Raw genomic sequence first — 21,680 nt, forward strand, 5'->3', positions numbered from 1 at the left:
CTACAACTGCAACTGCTTTGCCACGGAGCAGCAGATGACGCGGGAGCTTAATACAACGTCTGCGATTCTGTCCGTCGGTTGTCTGTGGCATAGGACGGTCTGACGTGCTGCTTAGTGTACAGTGACGCGTGAGAAGACGCGGACGATAAGAGACGACGAAGACATTGCTCACACAGAAAGCAGACCGCGCATGCAGCAACACAGGCCTACTGCGATTTAGCGTACCATTCACGTCAAGCTCAGGCCCCGTTGGCTGCTCTATTTTCATCGCAGCTGGCTTCCACTAGAGCTCAGGTGGCAGGGACTCAGGTCTGAAGTGCTTTCCAATTATCGCTTATGCCGGGGTTGAATTTGGAGGGAGAAGGGGAGGCTCGTCGTTGAAAGCATGACTTGTCCCATAGACACTCCTCCATGTGTGTACGCAGATAAGAAAGTAACCATATACACATTTTCCCTGGAGGAGTACCTGAGCAAAAAGTATACCCCTGTACAGTGGATCCTTGGCGTTAACACCAACGACATCCCATCATCTTCAGCTTCGTCCGCTTTTGCTCACCAACTCTTTTGCCCTTGACTGCGCCGAGCCCTTGAAACTCGCCATCCAATATACACCCACCGCAACTTGTCATGAAATATGACGATTCGGCATGACCTATGCCATCCAAATAGCGGCCGACCAGTGGGAGGTTCTGAATCCCTGCGTGATGCTTGCGCTGATGATTGCGCTGATGCTGTTGCTGCGCGATGGCGGCCGCATTGGTTCCCGGAGCTGACATGCAACATGGCCTGTCCCTGATAGCCACGCTGCCTAGCTTTTGCTGCAAATAAACCTCCTTCGTCAGTTGAGTCACTCGGCCATGTACTCGGAAGTTATCCTGTAAACACTTCCCCGCCAGCGGCACATCAGCCATGCCATCCGGCTGCACTTGGCGACGCCAACACCGACATCGTGCAATGCCGCATCCAATAGCTATTGCTGAGGCTGCGGACAACCCCCCTGCTTCCTCTCAAACATCTGACTGGCGCCTTGTTCGAGCCATCGGGCTCTTTTACTCATCACCCAGCCGATGCTGGAACCAGGTGTAAAAACACTACATGTTGGGGACCATGACCGACACCCTTGTCACTCTGCACCGCCCTGGAGGTTACCCAGAGGGCACGGAAGTCTGAGCACCAAGACTCCGAGACACGCCACTGCTTTCTTTGTGCCGATACGCGTGTCTAACACGCAACACACTTCGTTTCTAGGTAAAGCGCCCCATAGGATACTCGCTGTGTCAGTACGCTCTCGCTGAAGGTCGCGCAGGAAAGAAGCGGCTGTAGCAGAATTTTCTTTGAGTATAGAGACTCACATATTCTTCCCTTGTTGATTTAGGAATAACCGACGTGACTTGGCTGTCATCGTGGACTTACACCTCGCTCCATGGACCAATTGTACCCCAGTCAACTGCTCACTGCAGGCCGACAGGGTTGGTGCAGAATAAATGGTTGGTATGGGCTGACAGACCCGGCCAGGTGGTACACTTTTGATGGGGGTGCTAGTCGCATACAGCCTTGCAAACGTCAAAACACAGCCCTACGGTCTACATGTTGAACTACATGCCAGGTCCCTGCGGCCAGCTTCCTTGCAGTCTGTACCCGCGCCGGCGGAGCTCGCCCGCCCGCTTAATACTGTAACTATAGCTTCGGTCTGCAACTTGGGATGGTTCGTCTGACCTGCAAGTACACCCGGCTATGATGCTTGCCGGACATCGCCTCCTCCTAGCATCAGAGGTGGCCACGACTGCAGTGGTCAACGGCAGGCAACCGCCCGCGAGACTTCGAACTTGAATCGTTGGTAACTGGAATGTTTTCTTTCTGTATCTGGAGGCTATTGCTGCCTCCACTTACACAACCTGCCGGGATCTTAGCTCGCCTACCCCAGTCCATCACACCAACAGGAGCTCCAACATTTGAGAAATGCTGCAAAATGGGATAGGCCAGGTTGAGAATGTTGCCGCCCATGACCAAAGACGAGACTGGGCCCTTCAGTCAACTCGAACCACATCAGTTGTGTGCCCAGACCGGTTAGGCAGGGAGCCGACGAGTGTCTTTCTCCTCCAAACAAACACCCTCTTCCCCATACCCAGAGAGTCACTCTTGATGCGGATGACGGCAGAGCTAGAGTCATCCCCCATCAGCCGCTAAGCTCAGTTGTTGCCCGCAACCTGGGTGCCTGCTGCGTCTGCTGCTGAGTTCGCATATTCCTTTTTGGAATTTCACAGCCATTGCCGGGGCGCTAGGCCCTTGGGCCCACGGTTCAGCCTCCCATGCGGCTGTCCAGCATCATATTTCAGACCGCTGCCTCATCCAGGGTGGCCCACCCCTGTTGGTCAATGTACCCTTCATCACAGGATATATATCCTTAGCCCTCATGAACTTGGAGGAGCCGCGATCTCTTTCCTCTAAATTCTAGTGTACCCTGTTTTTGTCTTCCTTTCATTGTCTGCCGATACCCCCTTCCCTCGTGAGACCCCTTCTTCGGTCTGCCCACGTGGGCGCTGTCGTTATTGTCATGCCTGTCTCCTACTTCCTGCTTGCGGCCTCAGTAGCCCAAGCTCTTCGTTACGATCCAGCATACGCCGAATACAACCTAAACACCAACCAACAAGCAGTCAGTCCCTTGGATTATTCTGGTGATCGCGATGGACATACTTATCACCCGTCTCCGGACAATTGGAGGTTTCCTTTCTATACTGTAATGCTCGACAAGTGGGTAAATGGTGACCCATCCAACGACAACGCCAATGACACTCTTTTCGAGCAAGACGTATGGAGCACACAGCTTAGGCATGGAGGCGACATCCAAGGCCTGATCGATTCTCTGGACTACATCCAGGGGATGGGAATCAAGGTGCGTCCATCCAAACAGCGCCGGAACTCATTCTAATATTGACATATTTTTAGGGAGTCTACATTGCCGGATCACCTTTCATCAATCAGCCATGGGGAGCGGATGGATATTCGGTTCGTCTTTAAGTTCCTTCACCAGTGAAAGCTCGCAACTTCTAATTGCTCTCCAGCCAATCGACCTGACCCTCCTCGATGCTCACTTGGGCAACATTAAAATATGGCAACAGGCGATAGATGACATACATTCGAGAGGGATGTATGTGGTAATGGACAACACTATGGCTACGTCAGTGAACATTGTCCAACAACGATGGCATAAACTAACCATTCTGTAACACAGTTTGGGCGACCTTATTGGCTTTGAAGGTCACTTGAATGATTCGGCCCCGTTCAAAACAGATGAATACAAGGTTTCATACAAGACCGACAGACAGTACCACGACTTCGATTTCGGCAACAACTACAACGATACTTGCGACTACCCTCGATTCTGGAACGAAACAGGTTTCCCTATTGATGACGCACAGCGCGCACAATTCAAGGGCTGTTATAATTCTGACTTTGACCAGTATGGCGATACAGAGGCCTTTGGTTTCCATCCAGACTACCAACGGCAGATTACAAAATTCGCCTCCGTGCAAGACCGTCTCAGAGACTGGGTACCTTCTGTCCGCCAACGGCTCGAGACATTTTCTTGCATGGTCATCACCATGCTCGATATTGACGGTTTTCGGTTCGACAAAGCTGCCCAAGTGACAGTAGACGCTCAGGGCAGCTTCTCCGCCGCAATGCGTGACTGTGCAGCCAAAGTTGGCAAGAAAAACTTCTTTCTTCCGGGCGAGCTCACGCCCGGCAACAGTCTGAGCTCCATCTACTACGGCCGGGGCAGGCAGCCAGATCAACAACCTGAAGATCTCCCGACGGCGATGAACCTGACAGGAAAACAGAGCGAGGACAAGTTCTTCCTCCGCGAAAAGGGTCAAGGGGCTCTCGACTCAGCCGCTTTCCACTATTCAGTGTATCATTTCCTCACGAGATTCCTCGGAATGAGTGGTAATCTGGAGGCTGGTTATGATCTTCCGCTGGACTGGGTGAACGCTACGAACCAGATGATTCTTACAAACGATCTGGTCAACGCAAATACTGGCGATTTCGACCCCAGGCATATGTATGGTGTCACCAATGTGAGTATCACTCCCTTCGGATTATCTTCCGATTACACACTATTTCCCTCATCTATTCGACTGCGTTTCAATTAAAACGACTCAATTTTCAAATCGTATACTGACACATTCCTACAGCAAGACAACTTCCGATGGCCAGCAATCACCCAGGGAGTCGAGAGGGAACTGTTGGGGTTCTTCATCACGACGCTCTTTTTGCCCGGTATCCCCTTGGTCTATTATGGCCAGGAGCAGAACCTCTACGTCATGGACAGTACAGCAGACAACTACATCTTTGGACGTCAACCGATGAGCCCTGCGCCTGCGTGGAAGATGCATGGCTGCTACAGTCTAGGCAGCTCACAGTACATCGATTGGCCGATAGATCAGGGACGACGAGGCTGTGAGGACGACGAGGTTCCGCGCGACCACCGCGATCCTAGCCATCCAACACGAAGTGTCCTGAAAGCCATGTACGCCATGCGAGAGAATTATGAAACGCTCTCGGAAGGTTGGCTAGTACAACAGCTTGCAAACCAGACTGACTTGACTCTTCTGAATGGGAGCACGACACCTACTGAACGCGGCATCTGGAGCGTTGCCCGAGCATTCTTCCCGACTGTCCAAGGGCAGTTTGCCTCAGACCCAGTCTGGTTCGTCTACCACAACCGCGATTCAGAGACAAAATACAGTTTTGACTGCAGCAAGAACGAGACGGGGTTCTTTGCTCCCTTTGACGCCAACGCTGAGCTCAAGAATCTGTTCTATCCATACGATGAGATAGAGCTCAAGGGCTCGCCGAAATATTTTGGCTTTGACGGCTCAGAGAAGGCCAGCGGTTGTCTGGACGAGATCACAATGGCCCCTTTCGAATACCGAGCTTACGTGAAAAAGGCTGACTGGAAAGAGGCGCCTCCGATGATCACCAAGTTCACACCCGGCCATGATATTTCAGTCGATTCAGCAGATGCCAAGGGGCAATTCAATGTCAGCTTCTCCTTCTCGCAAGAGATGGATTGTGATGGCGTGACGGAGTCAGTCACCATTTCCTCGCTTGTAGAGGGGAATGCTGGCAACGCTGAGATCGACAATACCACCGTCAAATGCACCACTCTTTCTGACGATCAAAAACCACCTTACATCGGTGCAATTGGCTCGAAATGGAGCTGGTCTGCGACGCTACAGAATGCTCAAGACGGTGTTCATTCGATCATTGTCAAGGACGCTGCCACAAAAGATGGGGAAGACAGCACAAACTCCACTGACAAGTTCTTGCTACGAGTCGGCTCAGTCGATAACCCTGTTGTGTGGCCTATGACTGCGAACTATTCGACCTCGCTCTTCACGAAGTCTGGAAGCGACTTCTTCGTGAACCACAATGCCGCAGGCGCCTCTTCATGGCGATACTCGACAAATTGGGGCTCGTCCTGGAGTAATTGGCAGCCATACACAGGCGGCAAGCAAAAGGTTGAGAAGCTTCCTTGGAAGGGAACTTCCGCACAGGCATGGTCCAAAGATCATGTGATGGTCCAATATCACTCCTCTCCTCTGGGATCGAGCAGCATCATTCAACAAGGCGACGTGGCACCAGACTCCGGCAGCCGGCTGGTCCGTAGGGACACTACCACATCCGCCAGTCGATTTCCTCATCTCTTCGTCATGGGAGGTTTCAATCAATTTGGCTTCGATGCGGGTATCCACAACAAGATGTCCGTCAATGGCGACGGCGATTGGGAAATGCACTTGATGGACGAGTGGCCGTCGCAAATTCAGCTCAATGTCTGGGGTATGAACCCTGATGGCCAGCCAGACCAGACCTACATCCTCGGTGATGTGGACAACGACGGTGTTGCGGATCGGCTTGCGCCGACCGCTCTGACGCCCAACTTCTTCAACATCTCTTCAACTCCACCAGGCTCGGCACTCAGCTACAAGCTGCGTTTTGACGACAACACCCTCAAGTTTGTGGTGGAGCCCCAAGGTAACTGGTGGCTCCAAATCATTTTATTCATTCTTCTTGCTGTGCTCCCAATTGCGGGGGGTCTCTTTGCCATTTGGACGTTCATGGGCTCGTTCTACAAGGTGAAGGTGAACAAGATCGGCTTCAAGCGCCGCGGCAGATCGCCCTTTGGGAGGGCCGCAAACCGACTATCAAGCCTTTCCTTCGAGGACTTCCGAAAGCCTCGTGACAGCATGGAGATGAGCGATGTTGGGGCTGGTGCTGTAGCTATTAAGCGACGCACAGTTGTCATTGCGACCATGGAATATAATAGTAAGTACTATTCTTCTCCTGCTACAGTTCCCTGATCTTTGTGCTTTGGAATGTTCTAGAATGTATCACTTTGGGATCCGTAGCAGGTAATTAACACATATTAGTCGACGATTGGAACATCAAGATCAAGATCGGTGGCCTCGGCGTGATGGCTCAGCTCATGGGCAAGGCGCTCGAGCATCAGGACTTGATCTGGGTAGTCCCTTGCGTCTCGGGGATAGAATACCCAATAGATCAGCGGGCGGCTAGTTTCTTCCCTGTGATCATGGGTAAGGAGTATGAGGTGGAAGTCCAGTATCACCGTGTGAACAATATCACTTATGTGCTGCTGGATGCGCCCATCTTCCGGAAGCAATCGAAAGCAGACCCTTACCCGCCGAGAATGGATGATATGGAATCCGCTATTTATTACAGCGCCTGGAACTACTGCATTGCGGAAACAATGAGACGCTTCCCTGTTGATCTTTACCATATCAACGATTATCATGGAGCTGCAGCACCCTTATACCTCCTTCCCGAACGGACTATTCCCGTCTGTCTCTCTCTTCACAACGCCGAATTTCAAGGACTTTGGCCCATGCGCACGCCAGAAGAGAGTAAGGAAGTGTGCTCAGTGTACAATCTCGATCCGGAGATTGTCAAGGAATACGTGCAGTTCGGATCTGTCTTCAACCTCCTTCACGCGGGAGCCTCTTATCTCCGTGTGCATCAGAAAGGGTTCGGTGCTGTCGGTGTTTCGAAGAAGTATGGCGATCGGTCATATGCACGATATCCTATCTTCTGGGGCCTGTCCAAGATCGGCCAATTGCCTAATCCCGATCCAACAGAGTAAGTACTATTCTTCTCCTGCTACAGTTCCTTGATCTTTGTGCTTTAGAATGTTCTAGAATGTATCACTTTGGGATCCGTAGCAGGTGATTAACACATATTAGTACGGCTGAATGGAATAGCGACTCGCAGTACAATATCTCAGAGCCCACTATCGACCAAGAATTTGAGTCTAAGCGCGGTGAGCTTCGCCAGCAAGCCCAAGAATGGGCTGGCCTAGAGGTCGACCCTACGGCCGAACTGTTCGTCTTCGTCGGGCGATGGAGTCTCCAGAAAGGTGTAGACCTTATTGCTGACATCTTCCCGTCGATCTTGGAAAAGCACCCCAAGACTCAGTTGATTTGCGTTGGACCTGTCATCGATCTCTATGGGAAATTCGCCGCCCTTAAGCTGGCCAAGCTTATGGAGAAGTACCCAAAAAGAGTTTATAGCAAGCCAGAGTTTACAGCTTTGCCTCCGTACATATTTAGCGGGGCTGAGTTTGCTCTCATACCTTCACGAGACGAACCATTCGGGCTTGTGGCCGTTGAGTTTGGCCGTAAGGGAGCTCTCGGTGTTGGCGCTCGTGTGGGTGGTCTCGGACAGATGCCTGGGTTCTGGTATACGATCGAATCAACCACTCCACGCCATCTGCTTCACCAGTTCCGCGGAGCCATCGTGTCGGCCTTGGAATCTAAGACGAAGGCTCGCGTCCAGATGAGGGCCTGGTCAGCCAAGCAACGCTTTCCCGTCGCACAATGGCTTCAAGACCTTGAGAAGCTACAGTCCGAGGCAATTCGCCTCCACAACAAGGAGGCTCGAAAGAGCAAGCGGATTACCAGCGGTCCATTGTTGACTGTTCCCTCGAATATCGACCTGGCAGCGGCTAACGAGAGGCTTTTCGATGACACTGAACCAACGCCTCCGCCGTCGGCTTTCGTGTCCCGAGCTGTCAGTCCCCGTGGATCACGAGCCTCAAGCTTTTCCCTTCCCCACTTCGCCACTCGAGGGGAATCACCAGCATCATCACCACCAATTCCAGGTCGCGGAATCCGGTCACGCTCAACCTCGCGGCCTACTCCACCACCACTGATCAACGAGCCCGAACCAGATGCCACCGGCCGTCTTCTCCCGCCCAACCCCTTCTACGCTGCTGAAGACTCTGAGAACCGCTCATCTTCTGATAGCCTAGCTACTATGACCACCGCGGTGAACACAGCTGGAGACAATAATGCTCGCCAGAACGCGTACCGCGACCTCGTTGGGGAGGGCCCCTATCATGATCATGCTCCAGCGCGTGAAAGCGTTGACACCTTCGCATTTCGCATCATGGCGCCCGATAGCACCACGCAATCGCAACCGAGGGCAAACTCGAGCAATCTGGCTGTCACTGGTGGCTTGACACATCACCGCAACAGCTCACGTCTGTCAGTCATCGATGTTGTGGGTGACAGGACTGACTACAAGCTGCAGAAGGTTGACCCCTTCTTCAATGACAGCACTGGAGAGTACTACCGCGACTTCGAGCAGAAGCTTGGAGGTCTCACGGTTAAAAACAGTGAGAACGAGCTTTGTATTGAGGAGTACCTCACCAAGTCAGAGAGGGAATGGTTCAAGAGGTTCAAGGAAGCGAAGCTGGGCCGGTCTCGAAGCCCGAGTGCCAGCCGCCCATCGCCTAGTGTCTTGTCTTCGAATCGATCCCCTAGGGCAGTGAGCTACAATAGCATCGCACCCAGTGACGAAGATGATGTAGGTGATGAGGATTATATGAGAAATTCGGACCCTGATCGAGACGACGAGTTCCTCTTGGGTAGGGGCTACAAACCACCCAAGGGCCTCAAAAAGTAGGTGCCCAATACAATCCCTCACACATGAGACAAGGTTACTAATGAACCTTCACAGGCTCCTTCAGATCCGTTTCGGTGACTGGCCGATCTACTCATTCTTCCTGGCACTGGGCCAGATCCTTTCAGCAAACAGCTATCAGATCGTCCTTTTGACAGGAGAGGTGGGACAGACAGAGACGAAACTGTACGCTGTGGCAGGAACCTACGGCATAACCTCTATCCTTTGGTGGCTCATCTACCGGCGGTTCCAATCCCTATACACTCTGTCCCTGCCCTGGTTCTTCTACGGCCTCGCCTTCCTCCTCATCGGCATCTCACCGTTCATCTCAGCTGACAGTGGCCGCGGAGTGGTGCAGTCGCTCGCCACGTGCCTCTACGCAGCTGGCGCGTCGACCGGCAGCATCTTTTTCGCAGTGAACTTTGGCGACGAGGGCGGCTCCCCAATCAGCACGTGGATCTTCCGCGCATGTATCATCCAGGGCATCCAGCAGCTGTACGTCGTCGCGCTGTGGTACTGGGGCTCGGTCCTCAGCATCCAGGACGGCTCGGGGACCATCAACGGCAACGTCGCCGGCAGCTCTGTCCCTGTGGTCCTCGTCATAACCGTGCCGATTGCTATTATCATGTGGCTTATCGGGATCGTCCTCTTCGTGGGGCTCCCAGATTACTACCGCCAGTCTCCGGACTACATCCCCAGCTTCTACAAGTCCCTGATGCGCCGGCACGTCGTCCCGTGGTTCTTCCTCGCGGTGGTGATCCAGAACTACTGGCTCAGTGCGCCGTACGGCCGGAACTGGCAATTCCTCTTCTCCTCGAAGTACATACCAGGCTGGTCCGCCGTGCTCCTCGCCGTCGGCTTCTTTGTCATCGTGTGGGCGCTGCTGCTCTGGATATTCTCCAAGTTCAGCTTGAGCCACCCTTGGATCGTGCCCATGTTCTCGGTTGGTCTTGGGGCGCCGCGATGGGCTCAGATGCTCTGGGGCACCTCAGGAGTGGGGCTTTACCTCCCCTGGCTCGGCAGTGCGGTGGCCTCTGCGATTGTCTCAAGGATCTTATGGCTCTGGCTCGGTGTCCTGGATACCATACAGGGCGTTGGTGTGGGGATGGTACTGTTGTTGACTTTGACCAGGCAGCACGTGGCTGCTACGCTTATCGGTGCTCAGATTCTTGGTAGTATCGCTACCATAGTGGCGAGGGCCACGGCGCCGGACAAGCTTGGTCCAGGAGATGTTTTCCCTGATTTTTCTGCGGGCATTATGCCAGGGATTGGCAAAGCGTGGTTTTGGGTTGCGTTGATTATGCAATTGATCATTCCGTTTGGATACTTCAAGTTCTTCCGGAAGGAGCAAGTGGCCAAACCTTGAAGAGAGATAGAGCTCGGGACATTAGGAATAGACAGGCGTGGGCTTGAGGGGAGGCGTGCGGGCTTCCATTCTCGGTATTTCTGGACTTTGTACGTTCATGTTTGCATATTCTGCATAGCTCGGGTGTTTTAGGCTTTGCATTTCTTTTGACCATGATAGATTTTTAAATTTGATACCTTTAGATCTCTGAGCCCTACAGTAATAAGTTGTTGTGGAATGTCCCTCGGTGACGAGCCGCATGCGCAAGCCGGGCACATTCAGCACCTTTTGGAAAGCTGCCTTGATACGTTCTCAACACCGCGGGTTTCTCGCGCCACTGACCTGGCGAGGGCTCGAACAGATGATCCACCAAGAAATATTCAATCAGAATAGGACGATATCACAAGCAAAACAACCTGAAGGCCATAGGCCATTGCACCCATTATGGACAAGTTCGAGGCGTACCAATAGAACCTTGTAAGCTTTGAGATATGTTGCACCGCGTACAGTACACATTTTCTGCATCAGTTGCTGCTGGTAGACTACAATTTATTCTAGGGACCTCTAGGCACCCTAATCATAAGTCACGAATGCTATGCTCCTTCCCTGCAAACGGATATCAGGCCGTCAAGGTGAGGAGGAGTTGCAGCGCAGGAGTCGGCAAGATTGCGCCATAGCCAAAGAGGTTCTCGCGTAATCGGGGGTGGGGGTCAAACGTGTAAGACGATTGGCCATAGGGGCTTGTGATCTAGCCGGTTGAGGCATCTAGCTGTGACCATCTGATAAGCCCCACCTGCCCGTGTGCGTCTCAGAGCTTCTCTCATCGGGTCATTCACCCATCCCCATTCCGCGACACATACAGCTCAGCTGGCCTTTGATCTTGACTCGCCGCCCGCCTTCTTCGACCCGTGAACCATACCGTCCCCTCTTTCAACATCGTCGTCTTCCCGACTGTAGGTGGCAGAACTGTGTTCCTTGCCCAAAGCTGTTGCAGCTGTATCGTGACCAACACCGACGCTTCTTCGTCCCCCCCCCTCTGACACACAACAATGGGCTCTTATCAGTCCAAGCCAACCGCGGCTGAGAGGGCCATCATCGACCGCCTTCGGACCCTCGATCTCGAGAAGAAGCAGGCCGCCAACGACGATGGCTATGTCGAGGTCGACGAGTTCGAGCCGTCCGGTTCACTCAACGAGAAGACCCTCGGTGCCCTGAGGCGTTCTCCTACCACCCTCGACATTTCCCAGCTCGAGAACTGGCAATCTAAGTTGCTGGAGGACCCTAAGAACAGGTACAAGACTTACATGCTTCCATATCGGTCTGGAGAAGGAGAACAAGCTAACACCATCTGCGCGCCACAGGCTTGCCCTCTCCGCCCTTTCCACCGCTAACCCGCGCGATGTCCTAACCTCGCGCGCGGCCAAGATCTCCGACCAACAAGTCTACAACATCAAGATCCCATTCGAGGGCGCGCCCATCACGAATCAGCGCTCATCAGGCCGATGCTGGCTCTTCGCCGCGACTAATGTCTTCCGGGTCGCTCTCATGCAGAGGTACAACCTGGAGTCGTTCGAGCTCTCGCAGTCGTGGCTCTTCTTCTGGGACAAGCTCGAGAAGGCGAACTACTTCCTGGAGCAGATCATCGACACCGCGGACGAGGAGCTGGACTCGAGGCTCGTCCAGACCCTGGTCCAAGCCCCGCTGTCTGACGGTGGCCAGTGGGACATGGTGTACAACCTCGTGGCCAAGTACGGCCTCGTGCCCCAGGTGCTCTATCCTGACTCGTTCAACGCCATGTCGAGCAGCATTATCAACTCGATCATCTTCACCAAGCTCCGCGAGGACGCCCTCATCCTGCGCAACCTGCTCAAGTCCCCCTCCTCCTCCACCTCCAGCGTCGCGGCCGCGAAGGCCAAGATGGTAAAGGAGATCCACACTATTCTAACGCTCACACTCGGGCCGCCCCCCTCGACCACCGAGGAGTTCACGTGGCAGTTTGTCGATAAGAGCGGCAAGGCCAAGGAGGTGACGACCACCCCAATCGACTTTGCAACCGATATCTGGTCCTCTGAGTACCGCGTGACCTCGTCCGTCGTCGCCGGGCTCGTGAGTCTGGTTCACGACCCGCGTAACCCTCCCCTGAGCCTGCTCACTGTCGACAGGCTGGGAAACATAGTCGGCGGCCGGGGCATAACATACATCAACGTCGAGATGCAGACTCTCAAGAATGCGTGCGTTTCCATGCTCAAGGCCGGGCTGCCCGTATTCTTTGGAAGCGATGTCGGGAAGTTCAGCGATCGTGTGAGCGGAGTAATGGACGTGGAACTGATAGACTACGAACTCGGCTTCAACGTAAGCCTGCTAGGAATGGACAAGGCCTCCAGGCTGAAGACAGGTGAGAGCGCCATGACGCATGCGATGGTCTTGACCGCTGTCCACGTGGATGAGCGTACGGGCAAGACGGTGAGGTGGAGGGTGCAGAATAGCTGGGGAACTGCGAGTGGTGAGGAGGGATGGTTCGTCATGAGCGACCGATGTGAGTCTATATCCCCCGTTCTCCCATGTTGTGTCTCTCAATATGATACCAAGCATGGTAACTGACGAGTTGGTACAAGGGATGGATGAGTTTGTCTATCAGGCCGTAGTGGACCCCAAGTTCCTGAGCAAGGAGGTTCGAAACGTCCTCAACAAGGAGCCGATTGTGCTGCCCCTGTGGGACCCGATGGGAGCTCTGGCTTAGTGATGCAGCAAGGAATGCGCGCACAGCAGCAGACCCCGGATTCCTTGGCCACAGCCAGTAGAAGGATTATGCATTTGCGTGGAATGAAGGCTTGTGATACACGGCGAAATGATCATATCTTGTTAGAGGCTGACCAGAGACATTGGCTTCTTGACTCCGCCATTTTTGAAATTCCGCAAATCCGAGGGGCTATGTCCTGGTATCATCGCGTCCGCGTCTGCAGAGGAGGCACAGCAGGAGCATGCGTCAGGGTCCAGCATTATTACTGTCGTTTTGGTATGAAATTCCGTTTTGTGGCATAGGCGTAAAGCAGGGCGAAGCGCGCGAAGCGTCCACGTAGTCGTACCCTGACCGGCGACCACCGGCGGTATGTCGAACCTAGAAGAGGCTTGAGGTGCAAAGTACGTTGGACTTATGGTCTACAGAAGGGCCCAGGGAATATATCACAATGACTCGTCATGCATAGATCGCGATCTTGAACTGGGGTCCTCGATGGCAAGCAGTGGCTTCTGCCTCACGGTAGTATTATCTCGCAGCTGGGTGGGAACCGGAGGGAGCAGCCGTTGCCACAGCCCCGATGAATGAGAGAGTGCCTCGAGCCACGACTGCAGTCCTGCCGAGTGGCGCCTACCCCATCCGGTGGCGGCCGCTTCTGGTGTGGAAGTACACTGTGGTGGTGGTGGTGGTGGTGAGGAGGAGAGGAGCATGAAGGGTGGTGAGTGAGCATTGAATAATACTGCAGACCGCTCTTTGCTTCGCCCCCAACTGCTCAAGCACATGTGCGGTACTACAGAGCCTATTGCGACTCTGACACGTTCGACGAGTCGATAGCTCTACCTACAAACTTGTGCTCAAAGTCTAAGAAGGCATTTAGTCGATGGAGGACTCTGGGATTCTAATGGCTGGGCATCGACAGGATGGCCATCGAACATCCGGAGCCGCATGCGAAGCTTCAAGGGGCCGCTGTACGTACTGCGACCTGTACTATCATCGCATGTGATAGGTTCTTCCACTGACGACCCGTTTTGGGCGCCACTGCAGATCCTCAAGTTGGCCCAACAAGCAAGTCGTCAGTCTGGGTGTTGTGCAGACGAGTGGGCACTGGTCAATGATCGGTTTTCGCTATGGACCATGATTGGGATCGGGGTACAGGCACTTTGGCGGCAGACAGTGAGTGGTGTGAGCCAGTGGTAAACCGAGGATGGCACTGACCAACAACAATAACGTAGTATGACGGTGCTGTAGCTGGCTCTTAGCCGGGACGATCCCTCCTCTCCGTGGGTAGACGAGTGCCATGTGGCCAAGAAGGTCTGAGCCCCAGGGCAGACCCAGAGAAGGCAGATGAAGGTTTGCCGCCTGGTCGGTTGGATGTGGCCGGGCCCTGGATGTTTCCCGAAAGAGGTTCCGCCCGCCGAGGATGGGCCCAAGTTGTTGGAGCTGGACAGGGCTGCAGAACTCTACCGGAAGATGGGCATACCCTGGCCCACAGCTTGGCGATGCAGAGCGACGGTAGGTAAGCCCTGCGGCCAATCACCCTGGTTCTTCGAAAAATTGCAGCCAAGTCTGCAGCACTAAGCAGAGGTTGACAGCATCTGATCTGTAGGCGTGTTTCGCATGCCCTCCCCTGCGCTTTCGTCCCAAGGTGCGGATCCGTCTCGGCTTGCGAGCGCCTCGCACAAGCTACACGGCCCCAGCTGATACAGAAAGACGCTTGGGCGCGTGAGGAGGACAGAATCAATCTTGACAGATACATCTTGTCTACGGACAGCTACAGCGTTGCTGTCAGTTTCGGTGAGTACCGGCCTGCAGCGCAAGAGGATCCTTGAAGAAAGATGTTCCACAGCAGTGCCAGCAGAAGCGCCAACTTTACTCGGCCCTCGTCTGGCGTCGTGATGGTGGAGCTTTATTGTGATGTCTAAGAGTTCAAGGTACCTGGGTGTCTTATGGATTACCAGTGGCGACATGATGGCAGCATAGCGCCTGGAGCGGCTAGCAAGTTCCCCAGAAGACCCTTGGCTGGTCGTGGGTCGAGCCAGGGACGAGCGGCGGTCGGAACATCTGAAGAAGATGGTCAGAAGCATGGTCTGGTCCGGTCTGTTCTGGGAAAAGGAGAGAAGGACAACCTAGAAAGTTTAAAAAGCATAAAAAAAAAAACAAGGGTCCGGTGCCCCTGGGCACGCCTGCCAGTGACCTGACAGTAGCGTGCGAGGCATAGGCGCAAGAACAGCTTCCTCGGGTTCCAAGACTGACCTTACGGTAGATGGTGGCAGCCCAATCTGGAAAGTATACGAGACCCATGTGCCTGGATGCCCGAACCTGAAGTGCCTGACTCCTGGGCGGTCGACGAAGTGCCCAACTCGAGGTGGCAGCTTTTGTGGGTTGCCCAAGTGGGAACTGTCGGAGAATTCCCACGGCAACCGACAGCATCACATCACCACAGCATATATGATGCTGCGGCGCAACACGAGATGATGGCGCTGAGGGGCGTTGAGGGCTGACAACAAACAGGTGCTCGGCTCGGGACTTTCCTCCAAGTGGCCGACCACGTCTCATGTCATCGCATGAGGCAGGAGAAAGTCCGTCCAGCCTGGCAGCCTGGCCTCTGGTCTGCCTGTCCATCTGCCTCGATCCAGTAGACCGACCATGTGGCGTGTAGCAGTGCCATTGACGTAAGCAGGAGAAGTGATGTTCTAGGCATCACACATCATTTGTGGGACAACTTGATCGATCACTGGAGATGTCGAAGGACGTGTTCGTCTCGGTCAGTTCATCTGAGCAAGCGGAGACTAGTGTACTGTATGCACAACAGGCACGACAGCAGATGTGGACAGTGGACACGGAAAACGGGACCCTCGAAACGGAGGACAGGGGTTGAGAGGTCCTTGGGGGGAGGGGGACTCGGCCAGCTCGGTAGGACGTGCTGACGAGAGGGGGGGTGGGCGGAGGAGGCGGGCTGGCGGGATGCAGGCCATCTCGAACGCCTCTATACGTGTATGGATGTTGTGGATGTTGTGGTTTTTTAAGTCTGATCTCATTGGCAAATAGGGTCCATGACCAGATCCAAGCCAAAACCAGCACAGCACAGCACACAGTACAAGCAGTGAGCGTCAACGTCATTCCTGCTGGTGATGTCAGTCGGGGTACGGGGGGCAGCCGCTCAGCACTGGCCACTGGGCCACTGGGCCAACGGCCACTGACGAACGAAACCTGGGTGGGCCCTGCCCTGGCAAAACGGGCAGGGGTGGGTTGTGCAAGGTGGAAAGTGCAAGAGGTGGAAGGTGCGAAGCTGGGCCTGGCAGCTGGCTGGCTGGCTGGCTGTGCTGGCCTGGGCAGTAGGAAGGTATGGTTGTGGAATGGAGTGAGATGAGTGGTGGAAGTGGTGGAAGGAGGAGACAGCAGTCTCTTCCTTCCCCTTGCTTTAGGCGTCATAGTAGCAACCTTGAGTCGACACAGGCTAGGTACCACCCAGAGCTGTCATGGATCGCCTGGCCCACTCCCCTCCCCGATGTGATGTCTCTTGACCTCTGCCCCTCTGCCCCTCTGTGTCACTGCCCTCTGACTGATCAATGCGTGCAGTGCGTGCGTACGTGCGTGCCAACCCATACCCATACCCATATCCATACCCAGTGGGCACCCACACATACCCACTATGCAGCCTGCAGTGCAGTACATCCTATTCCTCCCCACTTCTCTGCGATGCCCAATTCAACAGGGCAATGGGCAATGAGAAAGGGAAACCTTGACCTTGATCTTCTTGACCTTGACCTTGCCCACACGCCCTTGGAGTGAACTGCACTGCAGCTCTGCAGAAGCGAGGCCAGGAAAAACAAGCCTGCATTTCCAACCTTGGAATATTCTTTTCCTCCCTCCTCTACCTCCTCAACCACAAACTCCTCCACCACAACCACAAATACTACCTAACACCTACCATCGGTTGCTGGCCCTACTCCAAGGTCCCCTGGACAACCCATCTCTTTCCTTTTTTTTCTTCTTCTTGCCTTGCGAGACCCGAACCCAGGAGCTAGCTGCGCGCTGCACTCTGCATTTTGCACTTTGCATCCTGCATCCTGCAGTCTGCCATCCAAACTTGATTGTTATCTGCGGCCTGCCGTCCCGAGGAAACTTTCCCCCTTCATCCTCCTCTCCTCACTCAACCTCCGTCGACGAGTCCCCTAGCATTTTGGACCCCTCGACCACGTAACGCCGACCGGCCACCCACCCGCTACGAGTCACAAGGGCTCCTCGAATTCCGAACCGCACACCGCTTACTACTCGCTATTCGCTCTAGCCCCAACGTTGGTTAATTACCCAGGAGCCAGCTTCCCAGTGGTCGGGTGCCTCTCCAGTCTCCAGGCCGAACGAGCCAACGCCACACTGCTCACCCCCTCCTCTGGTAGGGGCCGCTAAGCAACCAGGCTCTCGGCTCTCTCTCCCTCTCCCGCTCACAGACCTCGCCGGACCATAACGTCGCATAAGGCTGCCTTCCCCAACGGTCAACCGCTCCTACGCTTTCCCCCCGCGCCATCGTCCACGGACCCGGCGACACTTGGATTTGCAACCAGTCCCTTTGATGTACGCTTGTCAATCTTCGGTCTCGGGAGCTTAGAGAGGAGCCTCGTAACTTTTCACCGTCATACCTGCACCACCCACAGATGTATGCAGCAGCCCAGGGTCTGGTGTTTTCTGAAGCTAACCGTCTGACAGGAATGTGTTGCCGCGAAGCTGACACCAAGCTGGTTCCGCCATCTTCTAGTCGCCCCCATTCCTCCCCGCTCTCTCCCGTCTTGCGCAGCTCTCACCACGAACATCGAACCTGAGACTCCTGGCTGCCCTTCCAACCACCCTCCCGCGGTTGGGAGAAGGACTGCGTACATATAGTTGTGATTGATCGTCACAACATCTGTGCGGTTGCGACCTCCTCGGTCAAATCAACCAGAGATCGAGATCGAGTACGGCTTCCACTGCCTTTTCTCAACCCTCGTGGCCGACCATGGGCGACCGCTACCGCTACAACTCCGGCAGGAGATCCCCTACTTTCAACCCCGCGCGGGCCTCCATGCCCGTGATGAGTAGTGGGTACAGTTCCTTCTACGGCGGCGACATACACGTCATGCCCGCTTCCAGATATGAATCCGTGACTCCCCAGCAGTCTCACCACCATCACCATCGCCATAACTCCAACGACTGGCGAGGCCCCAACATCCCTGTGACTACCACCACGTACACCGTCAGAAAGGATCCTGTGACGAGAAGCTCAAGCATCAGGGAAAACAGTCGCACCCGGAGCTCCACGTTCGACACCACTACCAAGAGACCGCCCATCATTGTTACCACGCGGCAGAGCAAGGAGCCTTCGTCAGCCTCTCACAGCACAGCCAGCCATCATCCTGCGAGCCCTGCGCCAGACAGGGGCCGGGATGCCTACCGTTCCAGTGACGAGGACCAATATTACACCCAGCCCGCTTCATCCATGCGCTCGAGGAGCCATACGCGGCCTTATCATGCCTCCGGATCAATCAGCTCGACCTTGGACAACGAAGAGTTTCTGCGCTTGAGGCAGCGGACAAACGACGACAGGCTCGCTCCCTCCCGGAACGGGCATCGCCGTGAAAGGCCATCGTCTATTTACGCAGACCCGCCCCGACTCAGCACTAAGACAGTTGACCTCGGCGATACTGGTTACGAGTATACTAATCCGAGCGATTTGGCTCGTTATGACCTGGACAACGACAAGGCGCACACGCGACGTCGCCGAGACAGCATCGATCGAAATACGTATTACCGCCCATCCGTCAACGTCGGCACCGATGCCAGCCGACCGTACGAAGGGCGGGTCAGAGCTCCGCCGCCGTCGCGGGCTCTAGACAGTTACAACAGGAGGATAGCTGAGGACACTACGGCAGGAATCTACGACCGGCCCTCCATGAGAATGCCTGCACCCCCGGTGATTCCTGTCCCTGTACCTGACCGTCGGTCAAGCCAGCTGGATGTACCACCTAGCCCAATCGAACGAGCCGATCGAATCGAACGACGCCCATCTCGCACCGGTCACCGGCCTGTATCCCTGTACCAAGACGGACCTACACGGACTTCACAGCCTGATGACATTTATCGGGCACGCGACGATAATTACGCCTCCCGGGACCACCGTGATAGAGAATACCCTCGCGATGATGGCGTCGGCAATCGTGGATTCGGCGTCCGAGTCGAAGGCGACAAGAAAGATGAACGCGTAAGAGACAGAGAACGCGAGGAATTCGCACCGCCTCGTGACCGTCGCACGGAGCAGCGCCGTGATGCCCGCTTGGATGACCGGGAACGTGAGCCCAAGCGCCGATCAGACGACGACCTTACTCGTCGTGAAAACCGGAAGTATGTTCGGGAGCAAGATCGCAAGGAGGATGATCCTCGTGCCGAAAGAAAGAGTGGCAAGGATGATCACAGTCGCGGCGACGATGACCGTAACAGGGACAGAGACAAGGAGAAGGAGAAGGACAAGGACAAGATCCGCGACAAAGTCGCGACCGGCCTCAGCATAGCAGCTGGCGCGCTTGGTCTCGGCGCCATGAGCCACAAGAGCAAAGACGAGGAGGAAAAGGAAAGATCACCCAAGAGACGTGCTGATGACGAAATTTGGAAGGATGAAGTTGAGGAGCGGCAGAAGCCTTCGAGGAAGGAACCTGATGAGCGACCTGTGCCGCGCGACGATACCGACGAAAAGCGGAGAAGGGAGCGAGAAGTCGACGAGGCTGAAGACAAGGATCGTAACAGGCGCGAGGCTGAGGCTCGGCTTTCAGGGGAGCCAACCATGAGCGGTGCCCGCGACGGAAGCTCTTCTGACGAGAGCAAGCCCCGCCGAAGACGGCGGCCGTCCTCCGCCTTCAGGCCCAACGACACGGCCGGCCTGATGGCGCTGAAAGAGCAGCTCAAGGCCAAGGAGGAGTCCGACAAGGAAAACGAGAAAATCCCCAGCAAGGAGCCGTCTCCTGACCGGCAATCTCAGCCGTCGCCAACCAAAAGAGGAGCAGACTCCAACGACGACGCCAGAGGTCGTGACACAGCAGTCGGCGGCGACGAGAGACAAGTCCGGGTTGTTTCACCGCCCAGAGACAAGGACGACAAGAAGCCCATCAAGGGAATCCTCAAGCAGCCCAAAGTCCAGTTTCCGGAGGACCTGAACCCCGTCCGAGAAGGTGTTGCGCCTCACAAGGACGACAAGACGAAGACTAACGTGCCGCCCGGGGCGCGCTGGACCAAGATCAGCCGCAAGTTGGTGAATCCAGAAGCTCTGACCATCGGCAAAGAACGATTTGAGGTTCGCGATGACTTTGTCATCGTCCTCCGTGTCTTGAACAAGGAAGAGATCGAGGCCTACACGGCCGCCACTGCACAGTTGAGAGGTGGGTTGCTTCCTTTCCATTTTTCTGTTTTGAATCGTTCCGCTTCCTCGTCCGTCGCCGTGCCGCCCACACCGTGACCTCGCCGATCCCGCCCGTCCTGTCCACCTGTCCACCCGTCCGACTGTCCGCCGTCCGCCGTTCCCAACCCTGCGTGCCCAGTGACTCGTGCCCGTGCCTTGTGCCTGTGCTCGTCGTCTCCTTTGTTCTTCTGAACATCACGTTTCCTTTGATCTTTACATCTCGGCTTCGTTATCCCACTCTGCAGTTGCAGTTGGGACTTTTCAGAAAATGGAAAAGGCTGACAACCCACACAGAAATGCGACGACAAGAATTTGAAAAGGATCAAGAGCGAGACAAAGATGACGACCGAGACGACGATGATGATGAAGATAGACGGAGACCGCATAGATCGCACCGACGAGATCCGCGTGATGAGGAGGAGGATGAGAAGAAACGACGCGAGGAGAGACGCGAACGCGAACGTGAAAAAGAACGGGAGCGCGAGCGTGACGCTCGGTCAAAACGGCACCGAAACGAAGAGGACGACGAGCCACGTAGACTCGAGTACTACGCCGATGACAATGACCGCGGTGGCCTCCCACACCGGTCGCACCGTCACCGGGAGCGGGAACGGGAACGGGAGAAAGTTCCAGTCAGCGTGAGGGCCGACTGAACATTTTGATCACATGGATTTCCGGTCTGTTTATGAGTGACGAGAGGCCTTCATGACATTTGCGTCGTCTTTTGTGTAGTCACAATTCTTTTACGAGCGACTTATGTTCTGATATTGAGGGGGAAAAAACAAGGCAAAATCTGGCATGGAGATATAGATACCACGAGATAACAAGTATATACATGTTTTGGGAATAAAGGGTCTCGGCCGAGGCTGCTCAATTGGAAATGAAATAGTTGCTGGCCCGTAACAACCGTGATATGCTGCCTGTCCAGGAAAAACCACGTCTCACAGTGTGTTGTTAGAACACGCGGGTGCCTGCTTCACTTGGATAGTCCTGGCTCACCGTTCGTTTGCAGGAGATGGACATTTTGACCTTCATCTAAACCTCCATTTTCCTTGTTGAGCGATAGGCTCGAGGAAACCGATGGGTATAGACAGGTACTTATTTACCAGATGTATACCCAACAGACGTGTTCCTTACCTGGGTACCCGGTGAATTAGCTTGTCGAGTGGGCGAGAAACGCCATGACAGCTGAGAGT

At 54.7% G+C, this 21,680-nt stretch overlaps 2 protein-coding genes across 2 annotated transcripts; both read left to right on the forward strand.

Annotated features, from left to right (window-relative positions):
• Window positions 1-2,554: 2,554 nt before the first annotated feature.
• Window positions 2,555-10,345, forward strand: J7T55_004247 (uncharacterized protein; the record flags this gene model as incomplete). The annotated part of the gene is made up of 8 exons (XM_053136066.1): window positions 2,555-2,893; window positions 2,947-3,006; window positions 3,063-3,178; window positions 3,233-4,076; window positions 4,194-6,327; window positions 6,432-7,155; window positions 7,278-8,978; window positions 9,037-10,345. The coding sequence occupies 8 exons, from the start codon at window positions 2,555-2,557 to the stop codon at window positions 10,343-10,345; spliced, it is 7,227 nt and encodes a 2,408-aa protein (XP_052986346.1).
• A 7,709-nt stretch (window positions 10,346-18,054) lies between these two features.
• Window positions 18,055-21,137, forward strand: J7T55_004249 (uncharacterized protein; the record flags this gene model as incomplete). The annotated part of the gene is made up of 2 exons (XM_053136067.1): window positions 18,055-20,464; window positions 20,779-21,137. 2 exons carry the CDS (start codon window positions 18,055-18,057, stop codon window positions 21,135-21,137), a joined length of 2,769 nt encoding a protein of 922 aa, XP_052986347.1.
• Window positions 21,138-21,680: the final 543 nt, after the last annotated feature.

The sequence above is a fragment of the Diaporthe amygdali genome (assembly GCF_026229845.1).
Source record: "Diaporthe amygdali strain CAA958 chromosome Unknown NODE_63_length_156346_cov_64_415879, whole genome shotgun sequence".
Classification (NCBI taxonomy): domain Eukaryota; kingdom Fungi; phylum Ascomycota; class Sordariomycetes; order Diaporthales; family Diaporthaceae; genus Diaporthe; species Diaporthe amygdali.